The sequence below is a fragment of the Carica papaya genome, chromosome 6 (genome assembly GCF_054855325.1).
Source record: "Carica papaya isolate Zhongbai chromosome 6, ASM5485532v1, whole genome shotgun sequence".
NCBI lineage: Eukaryota > Viridiplantae > Streptophyta > Magnoliopsida > Brassicales > Caricaceae > Carica > Carica papaya.
The window spans coordinates 36,899,937-36,919,416 of record NC_142314.1 but is presented as its reverse complement, the minus strand read 5'-3'; the positions used below and the strand labels follow the sequence as shown (position 1 = coordinate 36,919,416).

Genomic DNA, 19,480 nt, shown 5'->3' with positions numbered 1-19,480 from the left:
CCGAGTGTAAATATAAAATACATGTTCACATAAATAAAAGATATAATACATGTTCACAATAGTTTTATATTTATATATGTATTATTTATATGTACATAATATATGTTTTATGTACATTATCATATAAATCTTTTATATATGTATTTCATATATATGTTTCTTGTATAATATGATATGTTATAATATATTCATATAATTAACATGTATGTATGTATAATATTTTTCAATTAAAACATTAAAAAAATTGTTTTGTTCTAATTCTTTTCTAACACTTAATCGATATTATTGGTCTCAAACTGGATCAGACTGAATGGAGATTAGTTCGGTCCATTTTAATCTAATTTTAAATCAATAAATACTATTTAATAAGGAAGATGATTGTTGGATTTGAAGGTTAGTTTGAGAAAGAAGATAAAAGTTGTTGGTATAAGAAGAAATCGAGGTTTGGACTCTAGTTAGATAAGAAATTTAATAACGAATAAAATTATTAATTTTTTCAAAAGTAAAAATAATTTCTCGAACGTCATAAAATCTAATTTTATATTTATAAATATTAAAAATAAATTTTAACTTTCATTACTTTTCAATTATTAAATAAAAGTAATAATTTTTCTTGTTTGCATGTAAAGTGCTTTAGCATTGTTGAAATTGTTGCGAAAAGCTATAATCAAAAACCATAAATTATGAAATAAAGTTAGAATTGAACTTTAGTGTATGAAAAAAAAAAAACTATGATAGCCTAATCTAAATGCCAAAATATTATTGCTTCATAAAAGAAATTGAACATTAACCACTAAAACTTGGGTTGGTTTACTACTTGAGAAGTTGTCATCATAACACTACGATCATCTTTCATTATAGCACCACCCAATCATCTTATCATAGTTCCAGTCTTGAAATAGATAATACAATTTTAAAAAAATAATACGATATTAAAATTTTTATAATTTATTTATAGATAAAAGATTACGTACTAATTTAAGACTATACAAAGTATACTTAAGATCTACGTTTTTTGAGAATTTTATGAGTTTTTATTAGTGATAAACTGCCATCAATAATTTTATTTGTTTATTTTTATTACCAAAATAAGGAAAATATATGTTAAAAGGTAAGAAAAACTTAGTAATATGATTGCAAACACTCAAATTTATAATCCAAAAAACTAATTTTTGAAAATAAAATAAAGTATTAAGATTATAACCTGATTGCGCATGAGAAACATTAGGCATACAAGATGATAAATTGATAGTGCAAGAAGTTGGTCCACCATTGCTTGGTTTGCTACTTTTTCGGTTAGCTAGCTTGACATGTATTCACCAATAAACTTTGAAAATAAAACAAAGTATAAAAATAACTGAGAATACTTGAATCTATAATTAAAAGAATTAAATTTTAAAAATAAAATAAATAATTTTGTAGACGTAATGAAATATAAGGATTATAAAAAACTCTCAAATATTTCATCAAAGAAACTAATTTTGAGCATTAAATAAAGTATTAAGATTACTTCGTAATTGTCGTACAAAATCCTTGTGAATTCATTCTTTCATTATAAATTGAGTTATTATCGTAATAACATCACTTGTAGCCAAAACTAGATTATCAATCAAGGTATCGACACTCTCTATTCTGATTATACTTTGTAAATTTTCTCTCCTCAGAAGTTTATGGAAAAACTTCTCTAAGTGATGACAAAGGTGTTTGCCATTGATTTATCCCATTGGTTAATCAAACTTATCGAATGTGAAGATATGATTGCCTTTTATCACCTTTTATAACAGTTAGAATTTTCATTGATTTTCATTCATAATCATTGAATAGATTCAAAGTCTTGACATAAACATTTTTAATATACTAAATGGTACTATTATCATTACCTTATCTCATTTGACCGGATGTTAAGGTTAACCATAAATTTAAAATTGACGTGTCCTTAAAGTTCAAAGTTCCATTATATGGGATAGGACACGCAACTAAAGCTAATTTCTTTTATTATCATGAAGTTTTCAACATTCCAGATCACATATTTTTGATGTTGTCTCCATCAAACCGAATTATTATTATCTACATTAAATGAGAATAAGATCATTTAGACTTTAAGTACATACTCAAACATAATATTACACATGATTAAAATTTTTTTTTTGTCTTTTCTGTTAGTTATGATAGTCATTGCAAGTACAAAAAGTTTTTGTTTACATTTCGAAAGTAATCGAAGGTTGATATCGTGTTGAATTCAATAATTCAGAATTCAACTGAAAAGCTTTACATTATTTTCTTTTATAGGAAAGATCGAACGTAAAACATGAAATCTACCAATTAATATGAAGGGATGAAAGGATATCTATAGAATATGTATATATTTAATCTCAAAATCTCTCAACAAATTTACCAATTAATCTATTGGAACTAATTTCCAAATCTCCCAGACATTAATTGCCAAATCTCTCAACACATACCAAATGAGAAGAACTGATTGAAAAGGACAATATTTGGTAACTGATTCATTGTTCTTCAATAAAAGAACTCTCATACAAATCCAATGTACATATACCACAAAGAAATTGTTCAATCTAAAAATCCATACATTTGGAACTATTAGTGATTCAAATGAGAGGATTTGAGAGAATAAACCGAAAAATCAGATAATACATTTAATGTCCTTGCATGCAAGCACACACTTTCTACCTTTTCGTGACATCTTATAGAGAAATCACAACTACATATTCATAAGTACGATATATAGAAACTTTTGTTAAGCTAACAAACTTTCCTTTGGCATTATTTGATAAATCACAAGAACAGAGTGAAAGAAACAAAGTCCTAAAGATCGTTTAATAGGCTCAGTGTCCTTTCATATAAAGCTCAAACACCTCTTGTAGCATATCCTAAAGAGAAATAACATGTATCTATCCATAAATGCCCCATGGAGCCTGTCGTTCAATCTAACAAACTTTGGTTTAATATTGTCACTAGATCAAAAAAGAGATATTGAGAGAAGAAAAGATATCTGATAGATTGGGATAATTGGTACATGGAGTTTGCATAAAAGACTCAAGCACATCATGCATCATATACTGGGGACAAATCATCGGTATCTGTCCAAAACAATTACATACAAAAATCACTTTTTTCCTATAACATGTAGTGGTTTAGAATTATTTGCAAATCCAATGAGAAATTAAGGAAAAAATTTTTTGGTAATTAGTTCACTGTCCTTACAAACAGCAAACCACATCATTCAACGTATCTTAGAAAGAAATCAGAAGCGTCTATCCACGAATAAAACCATATATAGAAACTTTTTATCGTTTTAGAAAACCTTCTTTCAAATTATTTACAAATAGTGATAAATTAAGAAGAGAATTGGGTCTTTGGTTCTCTGTCCCTGCATACAGGATTCAAGCACATCGTGAAAGATATCTTAGAAAGAAATCACATATATCCACAAATATCAAGCATAGAGCTTGTTGAATCGTGTTTTTGAATTATCACACAAATCATAAATCACAGATCATATTGACAGAAAATTGAAAAAGATGACACATGACATTAATTATCTGGCATGTAGCGCCCCTTTGCACAAAATAGCCACCTTAAACTGACCGGAATTCGTCGAGGCATTACCTATTTTTCATTCACGCAATAGAACAACATATAAAAATCATTCTCAATTTCTATACAATAAAGTTACTGATAATTCCTAATTAACACATTCAAAACTACCATTATTTTAAAGAAAAGTAGTAAATGTTAAAAGGTAATTAGCTTATGGGATATCAATCCACCACATACAAACTAACAAAAATCTGATATGAAACTAACAAAAATTAGTGGGGAAAAGATTGCACGACAACATAACAAATGAATGATGATAATTCGGAAAAAAAAAAATTTGAGATACAGAGACAATGACGATTGATATAGGAGCTGAGTGAGAAAGATAACATTTTTGGAAGAAACGAGCTCGTTAGGTAAAGGGTAAGGCTGTTAGAATTTGACATGATCTGTTTACATAACATGTAGACACGCAGTGATGCTTAATAGATTAACTCTAAATCGCTTAAATCAATTAGAAATCATAATTTTATTAAATATGTAACTAATATGTTATTTTAAGAGTCTATTATTATAACTTCAGTTACTTCAGAATTATATTCTCATTAGTATTTTACTTTTCTTATTTGTATTACTAGTACTATATATAATCTTTTATTGGAATTAATATTTCCTACCTTATTTAGGTAATATTTCTAATCATATTAGTCTTAGTATTTCTTGATCTAATTCTACTTAAAAACTACTTGACACTCATATAATTACCCTTATAATCTCACTGAGATCACCATTAAGTTACTTAATAACATACTTCAAAAATTTCTAAGCACTTTAACTATGTGATGCAATTAAATTCTTAAATAAGATACTTAAACTTTTTTAAATATAATGTCTAAAAGACTCTCAAGTCTGATATATAGGTTTTTGGTCTTAAATCTGTAAGTAGGAAGGTTAATCATAATTTATCCTACATTAGGTGGTACCTAAGCTAAAAAATTTCACACCTCTAAATTCCCAAAATTCTATAACAAACCAAGCCTGAATCCATACGGGGGAAAAAGAAAAGCTCACACAGAAAGAACTGCCAATAGAGCACCCAACAGCCATTGCTTGTCAGTGACACCACCCCTACCATGACCTCAGGAAACCCCAATTAGCAAAGCCTCGAAACCCCGCTGGGAAATTCCTCTGAGGATTTTCCTTCCAAAAATGCACCACTCACTGATGCAAATTCTCCAAGTTGTTGGCTCTCTGAATATGTACTTCCTCATAACCATGTCTCACAAAGACCTCCTACCTATAGTCCCCACCTCTAGTTGAATCGATTACCAAATGCTCGCTAGGAGGCTGTGTGAGCCTCACGTACGCGTGATTGTCAGGATATAAAAGGTAAAAGGGGACAATTTCAAAAATGGGCAAAAAAGTCTTTTTGTGTGCATTTAGGATTAGGGTTTCTTTTATCTTACTTACCATCATCCTGCTGTCACCATCTCATGGCTGCCGCTATAGCCAAAACGTCAACATGATCCCCGTTGCAGACATTGTTTAAGCCTATAAAAAGCTCTATTTTCTATGACTTTATCCATTAAAGAAAGAAATAAAAATTACTACTCAGTTTACCCTTTATGTTTCTCTTCTCTTCCTCTCTTCTTCTCTCTTCTCTCTTTCTTTCTTTTTTAGATCCGATAGCCATGTCAAAGGCTTCTAATAAGATAGTATCTTATTTACCATCATCCTGCTGTCATCATCCCATGGCTGCTACTATAACCAAAACGGCTGCGTGATCCCCATTCCAGACACTGTTTAAGCCTATAAAAAACTCTACTTTCTATGATTTTATCCATTAAAGAAAGAAATAAGAATTATTTCTCAGTTTACCCTCTCTGTTTCTCTTATCTTCCTCTCTGCTTCTCTCTTTTCTCTTCTCTCTTTCCTTCTTTCTTAGATCAGACAGCCATGTCAAAGGCTTCTGATGAAATGGTCTCAAAGCCATTAGAGTTGGCCAACTGATGCATCGGGGTTGCTTTGCGCACTCAATCCAAGGGAAAAATGGTAGTCACGGCAGAACCGCCAGAGCTAACAGTGAAAGAGTTGGACCAGCAGCTCTCAGAATTCATGGCTGAAGTTCGCAAGAACAAAAAAAAAAACGAAAGCAGCAACAATTTAAGTATCTGGTGGAGTTGATACGTGGTGGGGCATCGCATCAGGAGAAGCCACGCCTGATGTTCAAGGTGACAGCCACCCTGGTTGGGCTGCAAGGAATCCAGTCGCCTCCTTTCAAACACAAGGAGACAATTCACGATAGTGCACTACGCCATGGGATGCCGAGCCTGATGAACCAAACAGCAATTGTACCAGACGGACAAAGGGCGATCATGCCACCTCCTTCATGTATGAGGAAGAAGAAAAGGGAAAATGGGATTTGGGGGTTCAAGGGAGCCCTAAAGCTGGTTTTACCAGTTTAAGAAATCAAATTAATGGTCCAGACCAAATCGACCCAGACCAAACTGGTCCGAAGCCAACCGGCCTAGACCGAATTGGTCCGAACCAAACCGGTCTACTTTCTGAATCAAATTGAACCCCCAGTTTCACCATGAATCAAACTGATTCACCTCTCTTTGGTCAACTGCCCAACCTACCAAAGATGGAAATTTCACATATTGATTGAAATAATCCCTGTACCTAAATTCGGAGATGCGATACATACTTTTTGGTGCACGAAACACTAAAAGACAAAAGGTACAGGTTGGTTCACTTTTTTTTGGGTGATGTAGCAGACATTTGGTACCAGAGATTGTTGGCAAAAATGGAACAGCTTGAAAAACATTTCTTTCTAGAGGAACTCTGATGAAGATTTGGGAGTGCCTTATGACAAAATTTTGCTGAAAACTTTAACAAGCTGACGGATATCAAAATAGTCATGGAAGATCAAAACGTTTTAAACAATTACGCGCATTGATGAATATCAAACTCTTTCCGAGAAATTTTTTATTTCTATTCTAATTTTATCAGCAAGCTTAAACCAAAACTGCACCTAATGTTAAGACTGTTTAACCTGCACTTGCTCAACTAAGCCTTTGAACAAGCTTTGCTCTAGGAACAATTTATGATAGAAATATCTTAAAGTTCATATTTTTCTGGTAAAATTTTCCAATTTTTGGAATAATCTGAAATAAAAAATTATGAACAATCGTTCCAAGTAAGCGGGAAAGAGATGGAATCTAAAAGAGCAACAACTGCTCACTACAAGTGTAGAGATTGTTGCTTCCTAGGATACTGCTTTTAAAGTAAAAAAATAATGGCCTTGGAGGAAATTGTTATAGAAGGGGCTCTTGAAGAAAAAGTTTTCACAAATCAACCTTGAGGACAAGGTTGAGGCTCAAGAAGAGTGTATCAGGATAAAAAGGGTAAAAAGAAAAAAAATTCAAAAAAGGAGCAAAAATGTCTTTTTGTGTGAACATTTAAGGTTGAGTTTCTTTTATCTTACTTACCACCATCCTGCTGTCACCATCCCACGGCCGTCGCTATGGTTGAAATGGCTGCGTGATCCTCACTGTAGACACTGTTTGTTTAAGCCTTTAAAAGGCTCCATTTCTATGGTTTTATCCATCAACAAAGGAAATAAGAAATCTTATCAGTTTACCCTCTCTGTTTCTCTTCTTTTCCTCTCTTCTTCTCTCCTCTCTTTCTTTCTTTCTCAGATCAAACAACCATGTCAAATGCTTCTGCCGTGATCTATGACTCAACTTTATAAAATAATGCTCTATTATGACTTTTTGAGCCAGTTTTGACAAAGTAGGCCGGTATTGTTTTTCTCCATTCAACACTTTTTTTTGGCGGTTTAGATTAATTCCTAACAATTTTTTAATGATATTATTTTTACACCCTCTTTACAAAGCAATATGCTAGAATTGTGAAAATTTTTAAACATTTGAAATCTGAAAATGAAGAGTAATCAGTCATAAAAATATATATATATTTTTTGAAATAATCACTTAAAAAAATATTAAATTGACAAATCTTTCTTGGTTTTAACTAAACACAACCACGCTGTTAAAGTAAGAATTTCTTGTTATACAGGAACAACACACGAAATTTGGGAGCAGTTAAAGAATTCTAATCGAGCAAAAAACTCATTAGAAATTTTTGTAGTTGAATCTAACCTCCACAATCTGTGACAAGGAGATCTATCTGTAACCTAGTACTACGGTATGTTTACTCATCACTAGCGATAACTTGACATATTTGAGGAACTTGCTTGAAGTTGTCCAGATGATGCAAAACGGTACCAAAAAAAATAAAAAGAAAAAAAATCTTCTAATTGCTCATGAGATTGAATAAAAATCTGGATGAAGACAAGGGCTGAATCTATTGATCCCAATGTAAACTGGGATTGATAAAAGAAGACCTAGATGTGGATAGAGAAATGTACTAGAGACTAATGGAAAAATTGATATACTCATCACATGCCAGGCAAGACATTACATATGCATCTAGTGTAGTGAACCAGTTCATGCACAGGCCCAAAGAAATGCACCTACAAGTCGACTATAGAATACTTCACTACTTTAAAGGTACTCCGAAGTAGAAATTATGTTCAAAAGAAACAATTGATTACTTCTTGAAACATACACTAATGAGAACTATGCAAGATTACTAGTTGACAGGAGATTAACTTTTAGATATTGTACATTTCTCTGAGGGAAACTAGTGACTTGGAGAAGTAACAAGCAGAATGTGGTAACCCGATCTAGTGTAGCGTCAGAGTTCAAGACTATAACCCAATGGATGCATGAGTTTCTATAATTGAAGATGATTTTCAAAGACTTGAAGATTCAATAAGATAGACCAATGAGACTCTACTGCGACAATAAATCAGTAATTAGTATATTTCACAATCCAATACAACATGACAAAATTAAACACATGAAAATAAATAGATATTCCATAAAAAGAAGTTGAATAATGGGTTGATACACACTCCATGCATGCCCGTCACTTTGCAATTTGCTTATGTACTAAGCAAAGGATTAAGTAAATCCTGTATCTCAGCCGATTATTGCCAAGCTGGGAATGAATAATATCCATTTACCAACTTAGGGAGGAGCATTAAGAAGTGTATATAAGGGTTATATTGGAGTATATTTGTAATTAGTACTATTTTCTTATATTGTTACTATTTTCTTATATTGTTACTATTCACTTATATATATAAGGCTCTAATATTCAATGAAATATACACGTTCATTCTTTCACAATATCTACAACACACGTAATTGAACATTTACCATATGTATTAAAATAAATATCAATTTAATAAGTTAAACAAGTTAATTCAAATTTTTGATTTGTTAACCATTTGAAATTTTATGACAAACAGTTTAAGCGGGTCTAGAAATGTTGGTCCATTTCTAAACAAGTTTTGTATTGATTTATAAATCATGACCTGCTTACTAAATGAGTCACGTAAGAATTAGAGATAATAGTCTATGACCTTTAAGCACAATCCATGTTTTGCCACCCCTAGGTAAAGGGAGAGAACCAAAGAGAGAAGGAATAACCTCTATTCTTGAATAATATCAAACGGGACAATGTTGGATTTTATCAATTTAGTGGGTGTATTGTAGTCATGAAATCAAAACAGGAGGTTTTATCCATAGATGGAAATAGTATATTGTTCATAGGTATGTATAAAGGAGAAAAGGTTTCCCCTTAAGCCATTATTCATAAGGATGCATAGTGATGCACCAGACATTATGAGGAAAATGAAGATGTTTAAGAAAGTATATAGGGTTCTTGACATTGGCAATAATTTCTTACCGCATTTCTCTTAGAAGGAAGCTGCACAAAAGACACATGGAAGACATCCAGACGCATTGGCCAACCTAACCGAAAACAATCAGCAGACCTGCAATTAAACAGGTATGAAAATATCAATCGGGACAATATGTACAATGCAGAATAAGTAAGATTGTCCAATACCAGAAGTATTGATTTAGGACATCATAATTCCTCTGCTGTGAATCCTTTAATTTTCCTCTTTTGCTCTTTGTAGCCTCCTGTCAATAAACAATTTTTTTCAATTAGATATATAATTGAAAAAAATTTTATTCAACAAAAATAAGAGAAAACCAAAAAGTCATTGAAAGTCAAGAAATTGCATCCAATACCCTTGCAATCACTTCATAGACAGGTGCAATGACTTCCCTTGAAAAAGCCTCTTCACCTGCTACATAAGCTGGCCTCATAGTCTCTCCTGTCAAGGGACTAACATTTCCAACCAGTATACCATAAAGTTCAAATCCAATCTGCAGTTAACAAAGAATAAAAACTGCTTAGATGTCCAATAAGGTAAATATAGCACAGAAGAATTTACTGGGAGACAGATAATAGTGGGTATCCAAGAACGGACTAGAGGAAATGTTAATCAGGACTCACCACAAGAAACGAAAGACAGATATAGTAAGCATACATGGACTAGGACTCTCAACCGGCTCAATACTAATGACATGTTGCAAATACGTAGACTAAGTTGTGCTCCTTCACCAGATGTTTGCATTATGTGTAGGTGCAGGCCTAGCTGCGCAACCATGTTTTTCTGCAGTGTGATGCAGCATGGCAGTTATGGACTAGATTGTTTGGCATGTTTGGACTGTATGGATTCAGTTCAGAAACTTGTCCACACTACAGGACCATAGGCATTGGCACCATCATCTCTAATCTACATTCCAGTTTGTCTCTTTGTCAACCAATATCAACAGTAGCTTAGGTGAAAATTAAACCCATACCAGCTAAACTCATTCTGATAATGATTATAAATATCAAAGAAAATCCCGTCCCACTAGGAACAACGGTTCTCACAGACTGGACCTAAAAATAGGTCTTAAATCATGCCTTTTTCATTTATCCAGATTCACGATCTTTTCTTGAGTATCTAGATTGGCATCTTACAAATAAGGATAAAGCTAGATGGTAAAAAAAAGCTTTGGCAGGGGTGATCATTCCATTTTTCAGCTATTTATTTAGGTTAGTATAAGCCTCATGAGTAGAACAAAGAACATTTTTCATTAGAATCAAAGCTCTTCTTCGTGAGCAAGTGGAATGTGACTCTGAAAGGGTAAGGATTGAAGAGAAGGTAAGGGATTAGGTTAGAGAGATTGCACCTAACTGGTTGGAATCTGAATAGTTTCTCAAATGCATAAAGACTACTCAGGCTAAGGGGATCATTTATGTTCCAGCATATAGGGTGACTAGCGGATGCTTGCTTGTTAAATTGGGGATCGCTTCCTGTTATTGTCAAGATGTGAAGGGGATCATCACACATATAGGGTCTGTTTTCCAATAGGAAGAGATAACAGGGGACGGAAAGAGGCAGCAGTTGTACTGATTGATACGCAGAGCATGAAACTAAAGGAAGGCACATCACAGGCAGGGGCAAGAAAAGGGCTGGGTGGCGAAGATTCATGCTGGACATGCAGAGAATAGATTCTGGGGAAGATTTTGTGGAACTAAAAACTCACACACTGGAAGTCAATGTAGACCAAGAAGGAAGGAGAACAGTGAGGTGGGCCCACGAGCTGAATCAGCTAAATATATCCCAGAGGAGCTCTAAGGAGGCAGCAACCTCTGGCCTGGGCTCTGAAGGAAAAAAAACAGTATTTTTTAGGCTAAACAACAAAATTGAGCCCATCCTACATAACCCACAGCCTCCAGCAAATTTAAACCTTATTCGGGCCCAATCTAGATGTTATGATTCCTACTAATGGATCTAATTATGGGACAACTAACATGAAAATCTATAGAAACATTTAAGTATGTTTGAGTTTTCCTACATTTACAGATTCGTTAAGAGAGAACCCTACAATCTTTTTCAAGTAAATAAGCATTCAACATTTTAAAAATTCCTTTCATACTTTTCTTAGAGTAGAATTAGGGATTTGTTGAACGGCAATTAAGGAAAATTTTCTATTCTTGTTAGAAAGTGCAACTGCCAAAACTATCCCTAAAAACTGCCAAAAACAGTCTACATAAACTGTATACTGCTTATGAATAACTGCTACAACTACCTAATCTTATCTTCCTAAACTTTGGTCAACTTTGAAAATTGCTTTACTGAATTTATTCCATACATATTGCCCATATATAAACATATAAAGAACTCCATAACATGTAAAAATATATCAATCACCTAAAACTAGAAAAAAAAATTCTGAATAACAAAAATAAAAATGACGATTATTAATAATTACTATCATTATTATTTTGGTGTTTAGGATCCCTAACACCATATCAGGCCGAAAGCCCAACAAGCTAGGGTTTGGAGACGCCAACAGGTGAACCAACCCCAGCCCTGCCAAACCTGTGATTGAGCCTGACTCTGAGCTGGCTTCTAAACCGAAATTGATCAAAGATGAAGTAGCGGTGCCACCGGACAGAGGAAGATTGAAGACCATCGTCATCACCCTCCCTCCTCCCTTGCGGTGGCGTAGCCAGATAAGACAATCTCCCCTAAGGCAGAACAGAACCCTAACTCTTCCCCTCCTGTAGTGCAGCAAAGTAGAGGAAAATCTGAGGTGGAGAGCCAGATTTTGCAGACTGTAAAAAGTTAAGACAATATATGTAAAAGGTTGGGAAAATATATGAATATTTCTTGTTATTCACTCCAATATGGTTCGGGTATATAAACATATAAATGGATTCATATATGGTAATAAACATAAATTACCTCATTAATTTACTGCCTAATTATGTTAATATAAACGAAAAAGTAATCGTGCTATTATATTATACACGAGAATATTCTATAATCTTATAACACTCCCTCTCAAACTAGAATTTAAATATTAATCATGACCAACTTGTTACAAAGATACTCAGTCCGATTTCTATTTAGATGTTTTGTGAATATATCACTCAATTGTTCCCCTGTCTTCACATATCCAGTAAATATTAAGTTTTCTTGAATCTTCTCATGGATGAAGTGACAATCAATCTTAATATATTTGGTTCTCTTATGATACACCAGATTTGAGGCAATATGAAATGCAATCTGATTATTGCACCAGAGTTTTGCAGGTAATATGGACTTCAAACCCACTTCAGCTAAAAGGTGAATTATCCATAAGATTGTGCATGTGAACTGGGTCATAACTCCATATTTGCACTCTGCACTGGACTAAGACACAACTGTTTGTTTCTTACTTCTCCATGATACAAGGTTCCCACCAACAAAAATACAATAGCACATAGTGGACCATTTATCAATTTTAGATCCAGCCCAATCAGCATCTATAAAGTATTCAATGTGAGTGTGCTCACAATTGCTAAACAATATGTCAAGTTCTGAAGTACATTTTTAGTACAAAATATGTTCCAAAACCTCCCAGTATTTGATTGTAGGTGCAAACATAAATTAACAAACAACACTGACATGATATACAATATCTGGGTGAGTCACAGTGAGATAGTTCAATTTCCCAACTAGTCGCTTGTATTTTTCTAGATCATCAAGGAGATCACCGTCATCTTTTATAAAAAGTACATTTGGCACTGTTAGTATATTGCATGACTTACGTCTTAGTTTTGTGGTTTCTGCAAGTGGATTAAGTACATACTTCCTCTGAGATAAGAAAAATTTCTTTCTTATTTCTTGTTACTTCAACTCTCAAGAAATATTTTAGCTACCCCAACCCTTTGGTGTGAAACTTGGCATGAAAGAATGACTTGAGAGAAGATATTCTTGCATGATCATCTCATGTATAATAACATCATCAACATAAACAACAAGAAATATAATACCAGTTGTTAATTGTCTATAGAAGACCGAATGATCACACTTGCTCCTCTTCAATTGAAACTCTAAAACTACTTAACTAAACTTATCAAACCACACACGAGGATTCTGCTTTAAACCATATAAAGATTTATTAAAATGACAGACTTTCTCATGCTCCCTCTGAGCAACAAATCCAGTTGGTTGCTGTATGTACACTTCTTCTAATAGATCACCATGAGAAAATGCATTCTTAGTGTCTAACTAGTATAAAGGCCAATTTCGGGAGGCTGCAATAGAGATAACAGATAAAGGTAAGTTTAGTCAAAGAAAAGAATGTATTAGAATAATCTACCACATAAATCTAAGCATAGCCTTTCGCTACCAATCTAACTTTAAGTCTCGCTAGTCTTTCTACCTTTGGGTAAATTCACCAAATCTCAAGTATAATTTTCATCAAAAGCATTAATTTCCTCAAGCATTGCATTATGCCAACCACGGTAATTCAGAGCCTCCTTAACTGCCTTTAATATAGAAGTTGAATCTATAGAGGCAATTAAAGAACTAACCGAAGGAGACAAGTGATCATATGAAATAAAATTAACAATGAGATAATTAGAGTTAGGAATAGTGCATTGACATGTACTTTTACGAAAACTTATATGAAAATCAAGGTTATATGGGGAAGGATAAAATGACGAAGAAACTGATGCAGGAGATGTATCATTAATCTCTTATCTTCTGGAATAAACACGAACTATTGGTGGTTATTTTTGAGTTGGAGGCACACTATCATCAGTTTACTCAACAGTAGACATATTGAGAGAAACACCATTATCTGATTGCTCAGTAGAGGTACTGCGCAAGAGCCTATATAAGAGTCACTCATCGTCATCCACCTAGTTTATAGAACTGAACAGTAAGGAGAAGAACGGTATATTATCTGAAAAATTTACATCGGTTGATACCAAATATTTATTGAGATCTAGATAGTAACATTAATGTCCCTTTTGGAGGCAAGAATATCCCAAGAAGACATACTTCAAGGCCTTAGTGTCCAACTTGGTAATATCAAGCCACACATCTCAAACATAACAAGTGTTACCAAATACCCGTGGTTGCACCGAAAACAATGACTTATTTGGAAGAAAAAACACTGTAAAAAACATCACCTTTAAGTATTTTATATGGTAAACGATTAATTAAGAAGCAAACTGTGTAAACAGCATCGACCCAGGATTGCTTAGGGACATGTGTCTGTAACAAAAAGGCTTGAGCAATCTCAAATAAATGTCTGTTCTTTTTCTCAACAATCCCGTTTTGAGATGGTGTATTAACACAAGAAGACTGTTGAAGAATCTTTTGTTGAGTGATATAATTCTAAAATGAGTCTGACATATTTTTTTTGCATTACCACTTCTTAGCACATGTATAAAAGCGTTAAATCGGGTTTTGATTTTTGCATGAAAAGCACAAAAATGAACAAACATTTTAGAACGATTTTTCATAAATTATATGCAAATCATTTGAAAAAATTATTTACAAAAGTAACAAAATACTTAAACCATATTTTAGACATAACATAACAAGGAACCCAAATATTAAGATGAACTAATTCAAAAGCAGACTCAGCTTGTTTATTAATTCTTAGACTTGATGAGTTACGATGATATTTTGCAAAATCGACATGACTCATAAATTAATGAAGGTGTATCATGAAATTGGAGACATAACTTCTTCAACACAGTAAGAGATGGATGTCCAATTAACAATGTGCTTTAAATGGAGAAATGACATCAGAGTAGAAAATTGATCGAGACATCCAAGTATAAAAAATGTAGAGACCTTTTAATACATGTTCTTTATCAATAATCTGTTTTGTCATAAAATTTAAAAAAAAACAATGATCAGAAACAAATGAAATACAACAATTGCGATCTTTAGTAAGTTTACTCACATAAATGAAATTGAAAACGAGTTTAGGCAAACTTAATACAAATGATAGGGTAATGGAAGAAGTTGGTTTTATAGTCCCATAACTCACAAATTTATAAGTTGACCCATCAACAATAGTTACAGAAGAATGTACATTGTGTAATTAAAAGCTAAAAAAAATATTAGAGTTATCTGTTATGTAATCTATAGTACCAGAATCAATCACCCATTTATTTGAGTAGAAGATAGGAGATCCTTTACCTGATTCAACAGGAGAAGTAACTGCTGTACATTCTTTTAAAAATTCTTGAAACTTAAAGAATTTTGCATATTCAGCTGTTAGAACCATAATAATTTTCTCATATGAAGAGCTAGCAGTAGCAGCAGCACTATTAGCAGTTTGTGTTCTCCGATTTCGATTCTGTAATTTTTATTACTGCTATTTTATATGTCCTTACTCACGACAACAAGAGCAAACAATATTGCTTATTCCGATTATCCATTCCTTTGTTTCCACTCATGTTATTATTTCTTCCTCTTCCTTTGACAACAAAACATTGGTATACTGATTGGGTGTAGTATTCTCTGTGCACAACACCCTGCTAAAAACTTCTTAAAAAGAGATGATCTCGAAATCGGATAGAATCTGAGACTTGACAGTCTCAAATTCATATGGAAGACCATCCAAGAAACTCATTATGACCATCGGCCTTCTCTAAATTTGTTGTACCATGATGTCAGCATTGAATGGCAAAAGTGCATTAAGCTCCTCATATGTCTTCTTGAATTCCATAAATTAAGCTGTAGAGATTTGGCTTCCTTCTCAGTATGGTAGAAGGCATTACAAACATCATACATGTGAGACATATTTCATTTGTCTAAATACAAAAATTCTATATAATTCATTAGTTTTTTAATAAACCCACAGTGATTAATTAAGTCAATTACGTCACTATCAATTGAATTTCTAATTACATAAAGAACCGTGCATAATTTCTTAGCCAAGTAATTATCTTTATCAATATTGTGCAGATAGACCCTAATAGTCTTGCTCCACTCCAAATAATTGGTATAATTCAATTTATGTTCAGTAATTTTTGCCAAAGCTGAGACTACCTCACTCACAAAGAATTTGTTATCACCCATTTTGACTCAAGAATTATAAAATATCGCACAAAACACCCAAAATACAACGGTTAGAGATACATGAAAAATATTACAAATAAACCAAAAATTCAGACGTAAATAGAGTATCTCTTCACGTATGGCTGCCACTAGAACCACCAAAACCTCACCACTATCACCGAGGACCAAGCGTTGTCGTATGCACCACCGATGGAAATACATGTGACGCCACCAGAAACCACCAAGTGACATCCCTTTGACCAAAAATACCAAAAACTTGTGGTGCACCCAAATTCGGAATGAATTTCGCAAAATCATGTTCAAAAACCCCACGAAATCTGGTTGTGGCACGATTTGCCTCCACCTAAGCTTCCTGTTCACCATCCTTTTAGTTTTGCGCTCAGAACCGATCAAGCAATGTTTTTTTTGGCTTTTGTCTTTGCATGGCCGTTGCTCATCCTTTGGCTCCAGATGCGCACAGAAGATCGCCACGTAGATTTGATTTCACATCGATTTGGCTTCTTCCACTTCACCACTCTATTGGCCGCACACTGAACTAGTTGGAGGTTGCTTCTATCAACTGCTAGCAGCTCCGCAATTGGGTTGTTCATTCCTCTTTTAGTCTAATCTAATATGACCTCTCAAACCCTAACCGTAACTCTCATACCATGCAAAAGATTAGAAAAATATACGAATATCTCTTATTATTTATTTCAATAGGGTTTGGGTATATATACATACAGATGAATTTATATATGGTAACCAACATAAATTACCCTATTAATTTCCGGTTTAATTATGTTAATATATATGGAAAGGTAATCATGTTATTATACACAAGAGAATCATGCATACACGAGAATATTCTATAATCTTGTAATACAAGGAAAAAGCAGTTGGAGAAAGTAGAGAAGCTACTGAGAGATTTTGAAATGGAATTATAGAATCTTCTTATGAAATGTCAATTGCATAGGAAGAGAAAGAATATGAGGAAGAGCTTGGCCAAGAGAAGGCTCATTCTGTGTGCGGACAAAATAGCATAAATAGGACAAGGTAAGGGCAAAAGTGATGGGTTAGAGCTGCATGGCAATCCAAATAAATGCACAACACCACAGAAGGAAACAATGTATGACCCTAACACTGAGGCAATAAACTGCAGGTCTTCTAGTAACTATTTTAACCTACATACTTTTCCTAACTCGCTCTTATTCTATGTTGACAAGGACCAATGATGATACGACATCATTAGGCAAATGCATTCTACCTGTTCCATATCACAAACATGAATATGAAAATCAACCTATGACTTGGAAGAGCACGATATCATTGGGAAGTACCATTGCCATAAAACCAATTCTGATGGACAGTGGAGGGAGTCAAGGCTGATGGTATTATCCAAGACTTATGTATAGAAAAAAAAACATATGGTGACGGAGCTTGGGAATTTAGTGCATAAAAGAGGTCTAGGTGGAATAAGTGATGCATATGGGTCTTCGAACTGTCCATAAGTGGTAAGTTGGAATGTTAATGGACTAGGTAGTGCAGTAAAGAGGACAAAAAACGAGGTTTTAATGAGCGCAAGTACTAACATTGTAATGATTTAGGAAATGGAAAAAGAAGAGATCAACACTATTCTAGTATGAGGTGTGACAGAAAGTCATATCAACGAGTGAGTGATCTTCCCATCAAGAGTGGATGCACATGAGGAAACCCTTTCATTATTAGTGCTTCTAAATGTAAAAAGACAGGGAAGTTAGTGGTTCACCATTGTAAATGAGCCAACAAGATATAGACTTTAAGATTATTATGGGAGGAATCGCACTATTTGTCAGACATTTGCAATCAAATTTTGGTGTTTGGGGAGAATTTTAAAGTTATTATGGGAAGAATCGTACTATTTGTCAAACTTTTGTAATGCTGTTTTAGTGTCTAGGGAGAATTTTAACAATTGTAGGTTTCTACATGAGAGGTATGGGGCAAATAGAATGATCACATTGATAAAATATTTAATGTTTTTGTTGAATATGATATTTTATTAATTTATTATTTAATTAATTAAAATGATGTAATTAAAATTTTATTAGAATAATAATTTCAAATAATTAGAATTCTAATATAATAATAATTTTCTTATTTAATAAGTTAAGAATTTTATAAATACCCTATATATAATAACTTAAAGATGAGAAATAAAATTATTATTTTTCTCCAAATATCTTCATGGTATCAAAGACAAAATAAAACTATTTTAGGGTTCTAATTTCAAATTTTTTTTCAAAACTCAAAACTAGCAAAATGGGTTGAAGAAAAAAAAAAGGGAAGAAATGTAGGCGCACATCAGCAAACGTTTGTAAAAAGGAGCAGTCGTACATCAACAGGCACTGGTAAAAAGTGCAGCTGTAAATCCACAAGTGCTGGTAAAAAAGTGTAGCTGTACATCCATAGGCGCAGGTAAAGAGGTCCAGCAAAACATCCGTCAGCGCTGGTAAAAAAGTCTAGCTACAAATCCACAAGCGTGGGTAAAAAAAGCAACTACATATTTACAGGCTTTGGTAAAAAAGTACAGTCGTACCTCCACTAGTGCTGGTATAAAGGTCGTGTCATTCCGTTTTTCTATGCACGTTCAAAGATATGTCCGGAGAAGATGAGCCTGAGCTGAGTTGTTTCCTGAGCCGAGCCGTCTGAGTTGACTTCAAGTTATTTTGAGCCGACTTCAAACCGTTTTGAGCGGACTCGCTGCATTGTTACAAATCTGCTTCCTCCGCGCGTGAGCCGCTCCAACCAAGTTTTTCTGGTCCTTTTTTATGACTCCTCTGCGTGTAGCCATATTTAATTTTGCGACTAGGCTTTCTTCGCGCGCGAGCCCTTTTGACCAGCCTTTCCTGACACTTTTTTTGGCTCTTTTGCACGCGTCTACCTCTAGTTTCGCAATCCAGCACAGATCGGCTTCTTTTGCGTATGAGCATTTCCAACCAGCCTTTTTTGATCCTTTTTCTGGCTCCTCTGCACATGCCATCTCTGATTTTGCAACTAGACCTCCGCGCAGAAACCCTTTTGACTAACCTTTTCAAACCCTTTTTTTGAATC

The 19,480-nt window shown here is 33.7% G+C and overlaps 1 protein-coding gene across 6 annotated transcripts in view; it reads right to left on the bottom strand.

The window, feature by feature from the left end:
• Nucleotides 1-2,494: 2,494 nt before the first annotated feature.
• LOC110826374 (callose synthase 3-like) overlaps nucleotides 2,495-19,480 on the bottom strand; it is a 43,745-nt gene continuing 26,759 nt past the window's right edge. For 5 of the 6 annotated variants that reach the window (XM_088222457.1, XM_088222459.1, XM_088222456.1 and 2 more), the window contains 4 exons: nucleotides 9,732-9,869; nucleotides 9,544-9,620; nucleotides 9,382-9,469; nucleotides 2,495-3,101 (listed from right to left, as the gene is read on the bottom strand). In XM_088222457.1, the coding sequence (XP_088078583.1) occupies nucleotides 2,976-3,101; nucleotides 9,382-9,469; nucleotides 9,544-9,620; nucleotides 9,732-9,869 (429 nt within the window). In that variant the 3' untranslated portion in view covers nucleotides 2,495-2,975. Of the gene's footprint in view, nucleotides 3,102-3,427; nucleotides 3,631-9,381; nucleotides 9,470-9,543; nucleotides 9,621-9,731; nucleotides 9,870-19,480 lie in introns of those variants that run through there. The other variant, XM_088222458.1, reaches the window with a different exon arrangement.